Source organism: Mustela nivalis, assembly GCF_964662115.1.
Source record: "Mustela nivalis genome assembly, chromosome: 6".
NCBI lineage: Eukaryota > Metazoa > Chordata > Mammalia > Carnivora > Mustelidae > Mustela > Mustela nivalis.
The window spans coordinates 28,108,052-28,127,069 of NC_139025.1; the positions used below are offsets into that span (position 1 = coordinate 28,108,052).

The 19,018-nt window shown below is 44.3% G+C and overlaps 1 protein-coding gene across 20 annotated transcripts in view; it reads right to left on the reverse strand.

The window, feature by feature from the left end:
- Positions 1 to 1,974: 1,974 nt before the first annotated feature.
- Positions 1,975 to 19,018, reverse strand: part of FOXN3 (forkhead box N3) — a 400,355-nt gene continuing 383,311 nt past the window's right edge. For all 20 annotated transcript variants that reach the window (XM_082733885.1, XM_082733900.1, XM_082733890.1 and 17 more), the window contains one exon: positions 1,975 to 8,762. In XM_082733885.1, the coding sequence (XP_082590011.1) occupies positions 8,231 to 8,762 (532 nt within the window). In that variant the 3' untranslated portion in view covers positions 1,975 to 8,230. The remainder of the gene's footprint in view (positions 8,763 to 19,018) is intronic.

Below are 19,018 nucleotides of genomic sequence, written 5' to 3' on the forward strand. Positions count from 1 at the left end.
AGAGCTTACGTATTATTTAGATATCAAATAATGCATCTATCCAGCAAATCATTACATTTTCAAGGCAGAGTCTAGTTTGGCTCCAAGAACACTTTGACCTAGAGCTCTCCAACCAAATGCACAGCACAGCCTGGCGAACGCTGCAGTTAAAACCAGGGCAGGAAGGACAGAAAGTCCCTTACAAGTGTGAGTTTTATTAGTACCCCTGATTTCTTCTTTCTTTGCATTTATACCAAGCTGCTTTTAATAAAATAAAGACAGTAGTCATCCTTCGTTGACCTCTTTTTGGGAATTGGGGTGTGAATTGAAGAGGGAGGAGGCGGTGGCCGGTTGCCATCTTGAGGGCAGATTACCCAGATGGGGAGGCACGTGAATAGAGAGTAAGGAAGTGAACACACATAGAAGCAGCTTAGAGACACACCCGAGTGCTGTCCTTTCAAGCCAGTCACCTGGCAATACTTTGAACTTGTTCCAATAAGATTGCCCCTGCTTAACCCTTAGGAAGCTCTGCTCCAGAAAGAATGGCCTCAACCCCTTTGGGGGCCATTTAAGCCTGAGCATCTGCCTTCCACATCAGCTCAGGACTCCACTAGCTTGCAAGTCCCTTCAAGGCTGGCTCCACCTGTCACTGTCACCCACCTGTCACTGGGATAGGATTGGCGCCAAATGATGCTTCTTGAATTAAAAAAGAGAAGTGCCTCGTGAGGATAGCACAAGCATCATTACCAGAAATAATATGCAATACCTAATTCGATGAGTTTGACTTTGGTGCAGTTTTTTTCCTACCGCCATGGTCTTATTTCAAGTCTTTACTACTTGTCTCCTTTTTCCCTTACACCAGAGTGTACCCGAGAGGACTTGCATTTTGGTCTTCACTGCAGGTCACAACTGAGTACCAGATTTCCACCCTTCCTCTCTTCCGTGGGATGGTCTGTGGGCCTCTGGAGGTCCTATGAGCATTTGGAGGTGTTCTCATTTGGACAGAGCTTCCTCAGGTATTTGACCATTCAGTCTAACTGGAAGTCTTTTTTAACCACCTTGAGGTTAAATTAGGAAACACACTCAATATGGGCTTTTTATCGAAGCCCCCACCCGTTACACTTGACCTTGAGCATACTCAACTTGGTCAACTACCTGATTCATCAGATTTGACCCAAAGGACTTTCTGCTTTTCTTCCCAATCAACTCTTCCTTAAATACTGAAGGTCTGCCATCTGGAAGGAGACAGCATAGCTTCTGAGATGATTTTAGCAGTGGGAACAGAAATGGCAGCAATGCCAACATGTGGGGTCCGGGGTGACCACACTGAGAGGTCTTGGGGGGAGGGGGCTTCTGGTGGGCTCGCTGGGACAGTGAGACGAAACCAGCACAAGAGAGAACACCCTTTCTGCTCCTCCAGCATGGTGACTGGGGCCCCAAGATCTACTGATTGACCACTCCTTCCGGCCGTCCATCTCCTTGCTGGTTCTGGGGTGTATTGTGGGGGTCATGGTTGGCGATAGCTTAAATCTACAGGAGAAGAAAAGTCTAAGGGTTAGAAAAGTTATCACAAGAAACCCGGAAGACCCGGGAGAGGCTGGCAGGCTCTAGCCCCAAAACAGAATTTTAGTGTATGGTTTGCCAGCTTCCAGATGAAAGGCAGAATCTGTTTTAACAACAAGCTCTAAGTTCTGTGTTGGGAGGCTTGCTGTCTAATGACTCTCTGGACCAGAGCTGAGAGCCACAAGTGAGAACAGCCTCTGGTGGAGAGTTTGTGTATTTGCAAAAAGGGTGTGTGTGTGTGTGTGTGTCTGTGTTTCCCCCACAAGGGGAGCATGCATAGGGATGCGTGGGTCCAGAAAGTGTGGCTGAGACCCTAAAAAAAATCGAACTGTAAAGAATGGCACACACACCCTTGTGCTGGTGAGACACAGAAAATGACTTTACTGCTCGGCATTTGCATACGGACCGCAGTGCACACAAGACGACATGGCGTTGTTCTTCAATCGATGCAACTCAGTAATTTTTATTGCAACTGGAAGACAATACATCACAGAAACTTTATGGTAGGTCTGGGGAAAAGTGTTATTTACAATAAATGATGAAATAGTTTGTCTTTGGCAATATGATTACATATGAAGAATGCGAAATGCAAATATGGATCCCTCCAAAGCAACACCATCAGGTCCCCAAAGCTGGGCTGATCGTGCCTGCCTCCGTGTCGCTCCTTTAGTAACACAAACACAGCTGAACGTCACTTCCTTTATCCTTTATGGTTCTCCCTTTCTATTCATGATATTGGCAGTTTCATACAGAAAATACAGAAAAAAAAATTGGCTTTTGAAAAATTATTACTCTAGTAAATTATCATTTGGCCATGTAGGACTATTGGCCAGCAAAGGTCAGACGACCCTAAGCGTCGATAGTAACCTCTTGGTCTTCTGATTGCTTTATCACCGTTATTATTATTTTTTCTTCTGTAAAACAAAAACGCAACTCAGAAATGTTACAGAATCAGAGTATAAAAAAAAATGTACAAGTGTATAATGCTTCCCAGACACACCCGGATACTCCCCCCCCACCCCACATTTTCACCATGGCAGTAATAAGTAGTGAGTGTGAGTAACACAGCATGAAATTGGCTACTGAATCAGCTAGGAGCTGTAATGGCCTCAACATACAGACTCAAGAAATGCTTCATGTTTAAATAACTGAAATTGTGCTAAGTTTCATCTAAAAAAAAAAAAGGGTGGGGTGGGGGTGGGGGTTGGGGAACTCAGGCCACAGTAATGAAAGGATGAAATACAATTTGTGGGTTTGACAGGCTCACCATATCGAAGTCGGTGCGAATCCAATATGGAATATCAGTTATTTGCAAAAGGTAGGGAAGGCTGTTCTCAACTTTTGCAAATGAAATAACAGTGGAAAAACACTGTTGAACGTATTCCAAATAAATAGTCTTGATTTCAACGCTAACGAAACGAACAGGAAGGGTACTTGTGAGCGTATCACAGTAAAGTCAGAAGTGATCTTTCACCTAGGTCTGATTTCAAAAGTAGGACAGACAGCAAAACGCAGCACCATAGACACATCGGTTTCGGCCGTTAAAAGATGGATCATTTTGAAAATCGTATTTTCCTTCCTTAATTTTTGGTCAGTGAAGCTAGCACTTGTTTGCTGAACTGTGGAAGAATGTCAAGGTCACACACGCATTATTCATGATAAAAGCAACCGAGCTGACGAGTCTGTGCTTAATTCAAGAATAACCAGTAGAAGAGAGAGAAAACAAGGAGTTAACCACCTCTGGTGCTCTCTCAAAGGTAGAGGGGTTAACGGATGAATTCACGAAGGTAGGCAGGTCTATACAGAACACTGAATGCCATGTGTAAATCCTCATGAAACTCCAGAAACAGGAACACCACACAATGTATATACTTTGATTTACACATTCTGTTACAAAGAAAAGACACCATTACAACTTTGTAACTGTGTTAACTGCGATATAAACCAAAGTCCCGAGTTTGGCAGGTAACTAAAAGAGGGTCATCACTTAGGTTATATAGCAAAAGTGTTGATGTATATTATATATAGTAGTATAAATAATAAAAAAGTATTATTTAAATTAGATCACAGTGCTGCATATGTGCATAACAGTGTTTGATATAGTATTGGAGGGCTGGGACCTACGACACTAAGGATTTAACTGTCAACACTGGTAAGTCACAATCAAGAGGGGACACAGAGTTCAAATGTGTTCTTTTGGTGGCAAAAATCCTGAAGATGAAAGAAAAATACTTCTCCACAGAAACATAAAAGTAAATTGCAACATCTGGGCAGCTGTGATCCACCAGAAAGAAACCGAGTCCCAACCTGAATCAAGTTTAAAGGGAAAAGAGAAGTCACATTGAATTTAACCCAATCCCATATGGAAAACCCTCCCATGTAGGTCACTTGTACAGAACTCTGATTCCTTCTCCAAAAGCCCTTTGAACGAGAGGCTAAGAGCCCCCCTGCATAGTGCGGGGGTCACTGAAACGTGAGTTGGTAGCACTTGGGGCTGGGCAGGCCCAGTGTGTCCCAGGACTGAGCTGGGCACGAAAGCCATCTGGACGGTTTGCACTCTACAGAGCCCGCAGCCTAAAGTTGTCCCCGGGGGCAGGAACGCCCTTCAGTGCTACGGCCGCACCCAGCAAGGACCAGACACGCTGAAATGCCTCTCCAAGAAAAATCAGCTCTTGGGAAAAGCCTCCGACACATCCCTTCTTAAAGGCTCAGTCCCAAGACTGAAACCTGCCGCAGTTGTCTTGGCCATCTCAAACCACCACCTAAATGTGGGTTTGGTTCATTTGAGTTTCAAATAGACAGCTTTATTTACCAAAGAACTCTTAAAAGTATATTGATTAGAGAGGGAAGGAAAGTAGGAGCTTATGGTATATAAGGCTGGGAAAAATCTATGATGCAGACCCTTTCCACGTAGTACTAAAGATAAAGACAATTAGAGTAGCATAAAAATAACTGTCTATGTGTGTATCATTTAAGAAAAAAGAGGTGCAGTCTCTTTCTCTTAAATGTGTCCGAGGGCCAACAGGAAGTAATTGTAGATGTCACGGTGCTGATGTGTTCATGGTTGTTTTCCAAAGCATCTTTAAATATTGCTATAGTTCCCCATCTCCCCCTCCCCCCTGCCCCATGTGAGTATGTGAGATACTGGAATGACACACGAAAACACCACTTCTCCCAGCAGGAGAAATGAAAGCAAAAACACCACACCCCTTGGAGGGTGCTCAGGCGGTCTGTCAGACTCATGAATACATATGGTAGTTTGGAAGCTAAAAGAACACCTGACGTTTGGGAAGGAATTCCAAGACTAAAGTGAATTACATTTGAGCAAAATATTCTTTCACAAATAGGCTTGTGCTTAAATCCTCTACTGCTCTTGGAGGAGGGAGTGAGAGAGGGTGCCTCCTGCCCCTTGGCTTGGCAAGGACATGGACAACCTCATTCTGCAATGAATTCACTACAAACGGCCACATACACATCAATACTTTTTTTTTTTCTCAACAATCAAAATACAAAGTTAAACACAATTGAGCCATTGTTTTGGTTATGCATAATGTGTATGCCTCCAAAAACAGAAGAAAAATAGAAAAAAGTACCCTCACTAAAGTTTCCCCTAGAAGTCACCCTGCGGCTCCTATACAGGTGCTGAGGGAGACCCAGGAAAATAACACTTAGAAAGCTGCCCGATGAGGTATTTATGCAAAAAGAGTGGTTCTGGAGTTAAGAACACACTTTTATAAGATATTTATCTATTTCTCAAAGAGATCAGAAAAGTAAATCACACACATTGCATTTTATTATTTTCTAAAAGAGGCCTTGGCTCCTTTAGAAAAATGAAATGAGGGGAGACAGCCCACTGTGGGGGTTTTGATTGGAAGAAGTCCCCGCCAGAAACAGTCCTGGATGTCCACCTCTGCCTTTCGGGAGGGAAGTTTGAACTTGACCCCAGAGAAGGGAGGGGTATGGGTGGGGGCCGAAGGGGGTGTCTCCCGGGCTTCATCAGGCGACAGCACGTAGCAGTGTCGCTCAGACACCCCAGACACAGATTTTGGGGTGTCAGCTACTTGGGGAGATGGAGGGAACAGAGCACTTCGGTAATACATCCTTTCCCCATCTATACCTGGAACAAATAGGCTGGAAGCATTCAGGTTTAGGTCCTGAACTTGACCTGTCATTTGGGCGTAGACTTTTTTTTTTTTTTTTTTTCAGGTTCTCTCACCAGCAACCCAGAGGAAGCAAAGCACGGGGTCCGCACCAGTTCGTTCCCTCTGTGCTGGCTCGGCTGGCCTCTGGGCTCATGACGGGCCATGACTCTGTCTCCCCAGCGCCCTCGCTCTCCCTCACCACCACGCCCTGAGCCCCCGCAGTGGGTTTTCCTGTCTGTGTTTTACAATTCCCCTCCACGTGGGTGGAAGATCATATTCTTTGGGAGGTCTCTCTCTCTGGATCTCCCAAGACAATTTCTTTTAGGCAAAGATAACAGGCGTTCCTGGTCTGCGTGACATCATCCCGTTGTCTAAATTCAGCTCTCACAATCTAGGTGGGCTTAATTCCAGGTTGGTTCATGTGCTCAGGTGACAGAGGTGCCCGGTCCCTCCTTCCCACTGTGAGACAGCCATACAGGAAAACCGTCTGGGGCTGGTCCTTCCGACACCCGTGTCACTTCCTCCTTCACGCGTACCCTAACTCACACCCTCATCCAATAAGGCCCATTAGCGTGTTTCCCCTCCTTCTGGCTAATTTGCATAATTATTCACTGCCTTTTTGCTAGAACCAAATCACCATAATGGTTTTCTCAAGTCAGCGTCCCATAATTCTCTTAATTCTATCATACACGCTCACTACTAAGTTTGCCCTCAAATTATTGCGTCATGGTAAACATGTACAGACAAAGAGAAAGGACACACTTTTCAACAGAGAATCAGGGGGTCAGGGGCTGAAGTGCAGACAAGGCAGTACAGAGCTCCACCATCCAGGCCCTACCAGAACATGAAGATATTTTATATTGCAGAGTAAGATTCCCCAACAGTCAGAATTTGTCCCTGAAGAAGGTTAAACCTTAAACACCTGCTTCAAAAAACCAAAACAAAATAATTGGGAAAACAAACAAACAAACAAAAAAAAAAAACCAGAAAAGAAAATTAAAGAAAGAAAAAAAAAGAGAAAAACCAAAAGAAACTCTAAGCCTAAGGGCTTAAAAATTAGAGGCATAGCCTTTTCTCTATTTTCTATATTTATATGAAAATAATTCATGCTTCATGCTAAATACATTATTTACCTTACAAGAACTTTGTTATTTTTGAATAAAAAAAGTTTGTGTTTTGTGATTTTTTTTTCATTTTTTTTCTTTTTTCTTTTTTTTCTTTTTTCAAAGGAATCCATGCATTGTGGATCAGAAATTTCTGCTGGCTACACTGGCTGAATGTGGAAATCACTGATTTTTGCAAAGATGAATCCTGACTGACATTAATTGCAAACTCCATTTTGAGGGCAGTATAGGAGTTTTTTGATTTTTTTTTTTTTGCCGTGTTTTTACTTCTGTTTGTCCATCAATGTGCCTTTAATCTTTTAAAAATACACCACAATACTAATGGCAGGTTCTGTAGCTTTTTGTTTTTTCACTCGGATCAAATAGTTTTGACAGACAGGAAAAGATCTGTACCATTATTTTCTTCCTTAACAGCTATTGTACTTTCCTAGACTTGATTTTCACTTGGGCAGTTAAGAAGACATAGCTTGTTCTCTGCATCAGTTCTTTCTCGTGTGTGTGTGTGTGTGTGTGTGTGTCCGCGCGTGCACGCGCAGGACCAACCTTCAGGCTTATGGCTTGTGGAACATTTTCATAATTTAATACAGAACAAAATTCAATGATGAGTAACATCACTAAAAACTGACCCAGTTTCCTCTCCTTAGTCATTGACAACTGGTATAAAAGGAGTGGTCCAGTGTGCCTACCTCCTCAGATGCTACTAGGCTTCACAGCAAAGAAGCACAAAGGACTGGAGACCGCCCCCAACCCTGCCCACCCACCCCTGCACACTTCATGGCAATGAAACCCACAGCAAGGCCAAGGGTTCTCCTAGCACAGCTGGGCGCCCCACGCTACGGGCCTGGGTCTGCTCCCAGGGGACCAGGTCCTTCCTTGTCCCCAGTCCCTTTATACGCATTCACCAAGCAACCCCAACTGGGTGGCCATGCTGACCTTTTAAACCTAAGGGTTGGGCCTGATCGACGATGACTTTGCACACGTGCCTTCTAGGTGCCGAATGTGTGTCCCTGTGGCACGATCGCTGGCATCCCTGTGGAGTCAGCCACGTGTTTCTGACAAAGCTGGAGGAAGCAATGGTAATTTTGGCTTTTTCGGTTTTGTCTTCAGATAATGAGAAGCTTTTGTAAAACAGCTGAGTGTCAATATGAGTTCTATGGCTTCAATCTCCTTTAAAAATAAAATTCTTAAGGGTTCAAAATAAAGGAGGGGCAAATTAAAAAAAAAAGAGAGAAGGAAAGAAAGAATACCAAACCAAACCAAACCAAAAAAAAAAAAAAAAGAAAAAGAAAAAGAAAAAAAGAGAAAAGAACAAAAAAGGAAAAAAACAATAATAAGTTGCTGATATTGCCACAAATCATTAGAAATCTCCTGACATGCTAAAACCAAATGGCCGAAAGTTCAAAACAAATCAGTGACTTGTTTTTAATTTTTTGTGGTTTCCTTTTGCTCTTTCTGCCCCTTTGCCGTCCGATTGGTGATGTTATTCAAACAGGACCGAATCCCTGCCAAGTGCAGGAGTGAGCCCGCCGCCTCTTTCATCTCCTCGTCGTCGCTCTCGGGGGGCTTCTCCGTGCGTCTCTTTTTGAGGGGCAGCGTGTCGCTGGGCACCTTCCGGGCCTTGGCGAAGTGCTGGCGCTTCTTGTGCTGGGCCGCGTAGCCGCTGTCCCCCAGGGCGTCCTTGGCTTCCTTGGGGCTGTGTTTGCGGTCGTCGTCCTCCGTCTCGCTGTGGCTCTGGAAGCTGCCCTCGCTGCCCTCCTGGCTCCCCTTGGTGGCGAACTCGTAGTGGTCGTCGGCCGAGGAGGAGGAGACCGAGTCGCTGGCCGGCGAGGTGCTCCGGGCGTTGGACGACTTGGCACTGCTGTAGTTGTGATCCTCCTTGGGGTCGCCGCTGACCACCGGGGAGCCGCACGACGGCTCGCTCTCAGTCCGCAGCCGGCAGCCTCCGAGGCCGTTCCTGCGGACGGGGCGGCGGGGGTGGGGAGTGGGGAGGACGACACAGAGAGCACACAGGTTAGCCCCCCGCGTTCACGCCTGTGGCCCCCCGACCTGCAGCCCGGTGCTCTGCTCGCCTGGGACCCGCAGGCGGCCCTATTCTGCAGATGGCATCCCAAATCCGGACCCGCGGCCTCCCTGCTCGTCCCACCTCGGCCGCAGAGATGAGCAAACCTCACTCTTGTGTAGCGACAGCCATGGGAGGCCACCACCTTACGTGAACCCAGAAAGATTAAACCGTGCTTGGTTTCGCACGCCCGCCAATGCTGTGCGGCAGGTATCGCCAGGCGACACTGGCTGGGTTCCTCAGGGGAACAAGTCCGTTATCTCCCAGAGCTGCGACATCAGGAGCCTGTCGTCAGGACACCCAACCCAGGGCTCAGCCGAAAGGGCTGCCCACCGTGTGGTGACAACTATTCACTTGCGCCTTCCCTCCCGCCCTTGTTCATCCTGCAAACATTCACAGAAGACCTCATACAACTGTACGGCCTTGTGGGGGGGGGGTCCCGAGGAGCCATCCGCGGTGGGATGAGACACATGCTGTCACGAAGATGCTTCCAGTGCAACAGAGAAGCAAGTCGCGGTTATCACAGGTGCGAGAGCGCTAAGTTACCACCTGCTACTCTGACCACCTGCCAGACGCCATGTGCCGTCCACAAGGACAGCTGCGTCCGGCTCTGCGACATGGGAGTGAGCATCCCCACTCCACTGACTCCTGGAAAGCCACACAGCTAGTATGTAGCAGGGAGGGGACTGAGACCAAGGTCTGAGTCTCAAGATGGGCTCTTGATGCAATCCGACCGACCAAGGCTGTTTTCTGATTTTGCTATGACCAGGTCCCGTCCAGACCCTCCCCTCAGGACCCCAGCCCACTTACCGCACCATGGACTACCGTCCCGTGTGTCTACATCTGAGCGATGAACTAAAGCCCCCGTGCTTCCGTCCTGGCAAAGGGACAGGGAACTGCACCCACTTTGTTGTGGGGCTGAGGATGCGAGGGAACACCTGTCTATGGGGACCAGGGCCCGGCCACTGACAGGACACAATAGGTGCTCAGAAGAGGTGGTGAGGAGAGATGAATACACAAGAGTGAAAAGGGTTACTTCCCGCTGGAGGGGACAGGTGGAGGGCAAGGGAAAGGCCCGTGGAAGACATGTCATCTGACCTCGGACACGCGGGCTGGAGGTCTGGGGCAGAAAGGAGAGGGCTTCTACTGCACCGCGCTGGCCCCGTGGCCTGTAAGCCTATTCACCCAATGATGTCCTTCTAGGAGACCTGGGGTACGTGAGCACAATTTTCCTTCCTTCCTACAAACTCCCAGCCATACGCACTCCTACTATGTTCCCTCCGCAGAGGGCACGTCCCACCATCTTTGCGAGCTAGCTGGGTGCTTCCCATTAGAGTGTTAGCTCCAGAAGACAGGGCCCTGTCATGGTATGTCCCCCAGAGCCAGGCGCAGAGTGGACACAGAAGATATACTGAGCAAGTGTAGGAGCAGATGGGATTGTGTGGCAGAGAGCATGAAGTCTGGGAAGTTACTGTGGGTCTCCCCCAACATGCCTTACTGGACAGTCCCTGAACATAAGGCACCTGAGGAAAGCTTACGGGGTTGGGCCCAACAAGAAGATTTGGTCACGAGCTGTTACCCACTCTTTCCTGCCATCCCTGTGGGCCCATCCCTGCTCAATGAGACCCTGGTTACAGCCCAGGGAGAAAGTGAAAGGGGAGGAGAGTCCTTGATGTACACGATACAGCAGGGAGTGAAGGCAACAAGTCGCCCTCCTGGTGTCCCAGGGCCTGCGGTGGGCGGTCAGCAACATGGAAGTGGGTGGTGAGATATCCCACCGTAATATGCACCAGCAAAAAGCAGGAGGGCCATTATCCAAAGTCAACCTGTGCTACATGCCTAGAGCTCAAGCTCAACCCCAGCAACGACAAGGCTGCACAATGACAATTTATTTGCACAATGGAGTCCTAGCAGTCTCCAGAGAGGTCCCGGACTGTGTCCTGCACTCCGCAATCCCAGGTTCCGCAGCACCCCTGCCCGGCCCTTCTAGAAAGAGCCTGGCTCTCCAGACAGACAGGCTTCTGTTCACAGCACAGCCTTGCTTATTAGTGGGCTCAACTCCCTTACAGGGCAGAGCGATGATGAAATGAAAAGTTCCGAGCACAGAGGATGGCTCACTGCGGCTTCCTGTGCTGTGACGGGCTTATCTGAGCACTCTTGTTTTTTTTTCTCTACTCTGGGTCGGGCGGCTTATGGGAAAATGGCATAAAGGAAGAGGAAAGAGGACCCAAGAGAGGAATTCCTCACAGGCTTGGAGGGTAAACAGCCCCTGAGCTTTGGGGAATGGCCCCTGCAATATCTGTTTTCTGCAGACTTCCTGTTTCTTGGCTCCGTCTCGGGTGCACAGAAGTGGCTAGGAAAAGATGACTTTGAGGTGGTTCCAAATATGAAACTCAATAAATGTAACTAATTGCACTGGTAGCTATTAATAGTTATTAAACAAATGAAATTGCAAGTCTCAGAGAATGGGTCTCTTGATCTTTGTTGTTTCAGGTAACTGCTGTAAAATCCAGAAGATTTGGTCTACTGAACTAGCATAAAAGAGTCTCAGAGTGAAACCCACAACACTTGGATGAGTAAATCGGGCTACGGCTGACTTTTAGAAAATCAATTTAGTTCCGAATCCTCAATTGTTAACAACATGGGGCTTATAATTCACTTCACTACAACAGTTGAGCAGAACAGGATACTTTGGAACACAGAAAGAGAGAGGGAAAGAGAATCATGGAAGCGAGAGTATGGAGTAAGGCAAGCACTGCCAAAAGTTAATTCCTAGGGAATCTAGGTGAAAGGCATATGGTGTTCATTGTGCTTTTCTTTCTTCTTTCCCACTGGTTAAGACATTTTTTTTTTTTTGAGTAAAAAGTTTGGAGTAGGGAGTGGGAGATATATGCTAGAATGACAGCAATGAAAGAAACTTCTAGAACTTCTTTCTTAAAGGAGATAAACAAGCCCAAGAGAAGTACTAAGGACACACTATAGTCAAATGGAGAACAGATGAGAAAGTCACTTGGATAGCCCATGAACACGTAGGGCAAGGTCTCTGGTCCCACCTGGAATCACGCCAACAGTGATTCCAAAATCCACACGCTGGGACACTAGCCTAACTCAACCAACCACTTTGCAGATGAAACAAACAGAAACTCAGGAACTCCTGTGACTGGTGCACGATGCCCCAGCTAGTTCTCAAAGACAGCTCAAGCAGGAATTTGAAGTATCTTTCTGTCTCTCTCCGGTAAGGAGACCAACACACCCACTGACTGTACTTCTGGATAAAACAGGTAGGCAGATGTTAAGTTCAGGGAGCAGGAATTAAAATATAAATGTATCTCTCTCAATGGATAAAATAAACTTCCCCTGAGATTGCAGCCTGGGTACATAATCCATAAATTACACACACACTCGGCAGGGAGTGACAAGCTCCTTCAATTATGAATAACTTGATGTGATGTTGTTGGTGGCGGCACAAGCCAGCTCCACTGACTTGGTATCAAACACCTCCGGCTGCCAGGGGTCGTCACTACAGGACGCCACATACTTAGAAGCAGGAACCGGTCATCCTGAACACATTGGAAGGTAAGTATCTAAGCACCTCTTCAAAAATCCTTCACTGAAATGCACATGCGATACATGAGAAATGCCTGCCATTTTTCATATGTAGCTGAGCTTACATATACACCACTCAAAGCATTCATGTTAATTTCAAAAACCTGGTATGCATTTTCTCATCAAACTGATGGGCAACAGCAAACATAAAAGGTGAGAAATCACATTAGTTCAGGCTGAAAATGAGCAATGCTTGCAACCAACAAGTCAAAGTACAGTTTCTAATGAGACATGGCCATTCTGCAGTCTTCTCTGTTGGTTCATTATTTGTCTAACCATACGTTATCACCTCTACCTTGCACCTGGGCCCAAGGGTCTTCTCTGGAACCAATAGTTTTAAACCTAGCGAACATCATTTAGGGTGAAGTTGTCCTCTTAAGTAAGGGACTGACCTGAGAGCTCTGGACTTTGGCATGCAATTAATGGGATCATGAATCACGGCCAGCGCCGGAGCTAGTTCAGTGCTTCTGTCTAAAACCAAACACAGGTAGAAAGACACAGAAGACAAGAGATGGCTGGGAGCTTTCACTTCTAGCCAGGAGGCAGAAAAAACATCTGGAAGGCACTCTTCCGACTATCACACAAAAGATCTTGGGCAGAATACAGCAACACAGTTTTAATTCACTGCTGGTGTCGCTGGAAAATAAGGGGACTCGGGAACCCATGCAAACACATGTGTACCAAGAGAATGTCACATACACACAAAACTTAAAAATAAAGGGACAAAAGCGGAAATGGGAGCAGCAGACAACCAAGAAAGCCAGGGTTTCCCCAGAGCAGATGAACCTACTCTAGAATATGAGTAGAACAAGAGCCGAAACTTATGGTGATGGGAATAGAGTGGCAGAAGACTGATTCTGGCAGCTCCTAGGGCTCCTTGAAGGGGACTGAGGTGGTCCCTGGGCACCCAACATAAGTTTTGAAAGCAAATCCTCTCTTGAAGTGCACAACCTGAATTTCAGCCATCAGGATTCCTCCATACTAAGGTTAATCAAATATTCAAGTAGAAAGCTCATAACCTAAAAATCACCAAACATACAGCAAACAGGCCACTAGGAATGAATAAATGTGAAAATGTCATATAAATGAAAAAGCTCAGGCATCTGAAAGATGATACTCTCAATGAGGTCCCAGGGAAAAGTCACTTGCCCACCACAGGCAGACAATGGGGATAAAAGCCAGTCTTAACATCCACTCCAGATGGGATGCAAAGTAAGAAAGGCCTCCCCTGATATTTTTTAACCACAAGCCTCGAGTCTCGTGGAGTCGAGGCCAGAATTCCACTATGGAGACCCAAAGACCTCAAACTGAATTTAATTTAAAGTGCCCAATGGTGCCTACTAGAAGAAATTACAAATACTTTCTGGAAGAACATTCTTTAATCTCAGGCCATAAGGAAGTCCCATAGATAAGACCTTAAGGAGCATGGGTTTATAAACAAACAAACAAACAAACAAAACCACAAAAGAAATAGGCCACCATAAGGCAGAGGCAATAGAAAAACCAACTATTGTATCTGAACTGTCAAGCTGGCGGACAGTGAAGTAGATACATGATGTCAAGCATGTGCACAGAAATAAGAGGGAACTGAAAAGCATCAGAAAGGAAGATTAGATCATGAAACCTAGACAGAGTTTGGAAAGCATCAGAATCCCTGAAATTAACCTCCATGAAACCAAAGGAGAAAAATCAGTAAAAAAAAGAAAGAAAGACAGAAAGAAAGAAAGAAAGAAAGACAGAAAGAAAGAAAGAAAGAAAAAAGAAAAAGGAAAAAAAAAAAGCGAAGCAAAGCAGTGAATTGGAAGATGAATCTGAAGAGACTATATACCACACAACAGAGACAAGGAGGAATACAGAAGAAGACCGGGCAACATGGAACACAGTAAGAGCCAATGTAAATCCAACTGGAGTTCCAGAATGAGAGAGAACGTGGGTGAGGACCCAGTGCCTGAAGAGAAAATGGGCAGAGAATTTTCTCCTTTTGATGAAAGGTACCAATCTTCAGACTTAACTGACAAATACCACAGAAGATAAATAAGAAGAAATGTGCATATGGACACATAATAGTTGGACTGTAGACATTTTTAAAAAAAGATTGTTTGTTTATTTGACAGAGAGACACAGCAAGAGGAGTGGGAGAGAAAGAAGCAGGCTCTCTGCCGAGCAGCGAGCCCGTCAGGTCATAATCCCAGGACACTGGGATTATGACCTGAGCTGAAGGCAGACGCTCAACGACTGAGCCACCCAGGTGCTCCTCCAACTGAAGACATTTAAAAAGAAAAGAGAGGGACGCCTGGGTGGCTCAGTTGGTTGGACAACTGCCTTCAGCTCAGGTCATGATCCCGGAGTCCCGGGATCGAGTCCCGCATCGGGCTCCCAGCTGCATGGGGAGTCTGCTTCTCCCTCTGACCTTCTCCTCGCTCATGCTCTCTCTCACGGTCTCTCTCTCTCTCTCAAATAAATAAAAATAAAATCTTAAAAAAAAATAAATAAAAGAAAAGAGAGACAAGATATAAAATAGCAGAAAGAAAACATTTCATCTAAAGAGTATCAGCAGGGAGCCTGGCAGACTCAGTTGGTTAAGCATCTGACTTTTGATTTCCGCTCAGGCTGTGACAGCAGGGTCCTGGGACAGAGGACTGGGCCCTGGAGGTGGGCTTTGTGCTCAGCGGGGAGTCTGCTCAGGATTTTCTCTCTCACTTGGCCCCTCGCCCCACACATGCACTCTCTCTAAAATAATAAAAATAAATAAATATTTTTTAAAAAATAAAGAGGAGTATCAGTTAAGATAAAACAAGCAAAACAGATGAAAGTGGAAAAACACTCTTGAAGTTAGTGAGGGAGGAAAGAACAGTCAAACTAGAATTATATGCACAGTAACATTATCTTCTACGAATGAAGGCAAAATAAATATGTTTTCAGGCAAAAAGGCGTTAGGGCTTTAGCTAAAAGCAGATACGCACTATAAGGAACTTCTTAAGAATATATTTCAGGAAAAAAGGAAAATGATCCAAAAAGAAAGGTCTGAGATGTGAGAAGAAAGGATAAGCAAAGAAAATGTAATCAAGTATTTTTTAAATTTAATTTTTTTCAGTGTTCCAAAATTCATTTTCTATGTACCACACCCAGTGCTCCTGTAATCAAGTATTGACTGAACAGCACAATGATGATAATAACTGAATGACTTTAAGGAAAAAAAAACCTGAAATAGGACCAAAGTACTGGACAAATGTAACACATCATTTGGGAGGCAGAGAGAAGAGCAGTTAAAGCATTCTAAGGGCCTTGTATCGATCAAGAGGTTAAAAGTATTGATTAACTTTAAACATTTTAAAATATTCATGCTACAAGTTCTGGGATCAACACTAAAAGAAGAGAAACAAAATGTATTAACTTCTAAACCATTAGAAGGAAGAAAATGAGGGATGGGAGACTCTTGATCAATTTAAAATAATGCAAGAAAGGAAAAAATCTGGAAATAGCGGGGCAAACAAATGCAAAATAAAATGGTAGAAATAAATCCAAATATGTTATTTAAAAAGGGGCTAAAAATCTTCACTAAACAGTAAAGATCATTAACACAGAAAAAATTTTAAAAGCCATTTTTTTCCAAGGAAAAAACGTAAAACACAAAGACAAAAAAAGGTTAAAAGGATGGAAAATGTTGTCTCATGCCATGCCGGTGTAGCTATATTAAAACCAGAGAAGACAGATTTTTAAGGCAAAAAATCATTACTACAGATAAAGAGGGTCATTAAACATTCATAAAGGCTCAATTCACCAGGAAGGTAAAACAGTTCTAATCATGGATACCTCCACTAAGATAGCTTCAGAATATATACAGACCAAACTGAAAGAGCTACAAGGAGAAACGGTCAAATCCACATTGTAATGGGAGATTTTAATACATCATTCTCAGTATCCAATTAATCAAGTGCGCACCCCCTCCTCTCTCACACACACACAGGGTTAGTATGCAGACTTGATCTAATGGACATAGACAAAACATGTGTTAGTGACGAAGGTGTACTATTTTCAAGCACACATAGAATATTCATAAAATCCGACACATACTAGACCATATGGCAAGTTTCCCAAATTGCGAAGCAGCAGTATCTTATAGATCAGCTCCCTGACCACAAATGTCTGGTAGTTAAGAAATCAGTGCTGAAGAGGTAACTAAAAACAAAAATAAGAAACAATCACCTTCTCCTCAGTTTGGAAATTTAAAGACACACTCCTAAAAATATCTCTCGGTCAAAGAAATCAAAATAGAAATTAGAAAATACTTTGCATTGTTAATGATGAAAATAACAGGTATCAAAACTTATGGGACAGCACTAGTCAATAGTTTCAAGGATATTATAACCTGACATTTTTATAGAAAAAGAAGAAAAGTTTAAAATGAAAGTAACCAATCCAGGCAAAGAGAAAATGAGTAAACCTATAAAGAGAAAGCAAATTATAAATGAAAACAAAACAAAACAAAACAAAACAAAGTAAAACAAAACAAAAAACAAACCAAACCCCAAAAAACAAAAAAAACCCCCAACAACAACCAAAAACCAAAAACCAACCTGAAAATTGACTTTGAGAGGAAAACCAAAAAACTAGAGCAAGATTAAGCAAAAAAAGGTGATGTTAAAATGAAATAAGGATTGAAAAAGGAACATAATTACAAAGGTATTTTAAAAGATGATAGCTTTATGCCAATAAATCTGAAAACTTTGGTGAAGTGAACAAATTCCTACAGTTTCATAATGAATTCAGAAAGAAATTAAAAATAAGCCATACTCTTCCTGAAGAATTTCCTCCTCTCCTTCCTACCATAAAGCATAACCTAATACTGAGTTCCTGAGTTTCAGTTCTGAGTTTCAGAACTGCCTTCAAAGACCATGATTTCAGAAGACAGAAGCAACAGGTGCTCGGTTTTTAAAATAAACCAAAATACAATACAAAAAGACCAGTAGCAGGTACAGCACCGGGAATAGTCAATGATATTGTGACAGCGTTGAACGGTGACAGATGGTTAACTTTGCCTGTTGTGAGCACAGGACAATGTACAGACTTGTCCAATCACTATGTTGTACACCTGAAACTAATGGAAAATTGTGTGTCAACTATACTTCAATTAATAAAAAAGAAAGCCCAGGGGCACCTAGCTGGCTCAGTCAGCAGAAGATGCTCCTCTTGATCCTGGGGTTGTAAATCCGAGCCCCATGTTGGTGTAGGGATTACTTAAAAAATAGAGAAGGGCAAAGCTTTGTTTCCTTAAAAAAAAAAATAAAGGAAAAAAGAAAAAGAAAGACCAGGGGCAAATCTTCCTTCAAGTTCTGTTGTTAGACTATACCCTATCTTAAAACTGAATGTTGTCAGCTTACTGAACTCCTGTGACAAACACCTTCTCAAGGAGAAAGACACAGTTAGGTGACCAGGAGCAGATCTTAGGCTGAGAGGAGTTTTCCTGATGTTCCATTCTGACAGCACCTCAGGCACTGATGCTTTGTATTAGAGTAAGACCATTCATTCCTGACTCGCTTCCTGTTCCATGGGAACTGTAGTTTCCATCTGAGGTCCAAATAATATTGAGAAGCTTTAGAAGGTGACTGGATGGAACTTTCTTGTAATTTTATAAACTGCTGGGGTTCAGATGAAGGCCCCCACTCTTTAAAGCCAATGGGTTGGGCACAGATGTACACTGTCCTGAAGGGGGCGGAAGACGCTCAATCTAAGCCTTTTCCTGGGGTTTGCCGCTAAGCCTCAGGTGCTCGGAAAGGGGACCTGGGAAGGTGTGTGGACGGCAGGCTGGATGAATCCAAGGCTCCCGACATTATTAACTTTATCTTTTTCCCCAACTGGTTTTACTGTGGTAAAACACACAAACACGAAAAACTGACCGTCTTAACCATTTTCAATGGTATCGAATGTATTCAGAATGTATTCAGAATACTGTGCAGCCACCACCACTAGCCAACTCTAGAACTCTCCATTTTATAGAACTGCAACCCTGTCCCCAATAAACACTAACTCTCCACTCCTTCCTTCCCTCAGCCATTGGCAACCACCCCACCCTTCTACTTCCTGTCCGTAGGATTGTGACTACCCTAAATACCGCAAATAAGAGGAACATAGCGTTTGTCTTTTGTGACTGGATTATTTCATTTAATGTCCTCAAGGCTTACTCATACCATAGCACGGTATCAGAATGTCTTTCCTTTTCAAGGATGAATGAGACTCCACTGCGTGTATACACCACACACTGCTTATTCATTCATCTGTTGATGGGCCCTTGGGTTGCTTAAACATTTTAGGTATTGTGAATAGCGCTATGAACACGGATGAACAAATATCCCTTCAAGACTCTACTTTTGGTTCTTTTGGGTACAAACCCAGAAGCGGACTTGCTGGATCATATGGTAATTTGATTTTTTATTTTTTAAGGAACCGCCATACTGTTTTCTACAACAGCTCCACCATGTTACAACCCTACCAACAGCGTACAAAGGGTTCAAGTCTTCCACATCCTCGTCAACACTTGTTAGTTT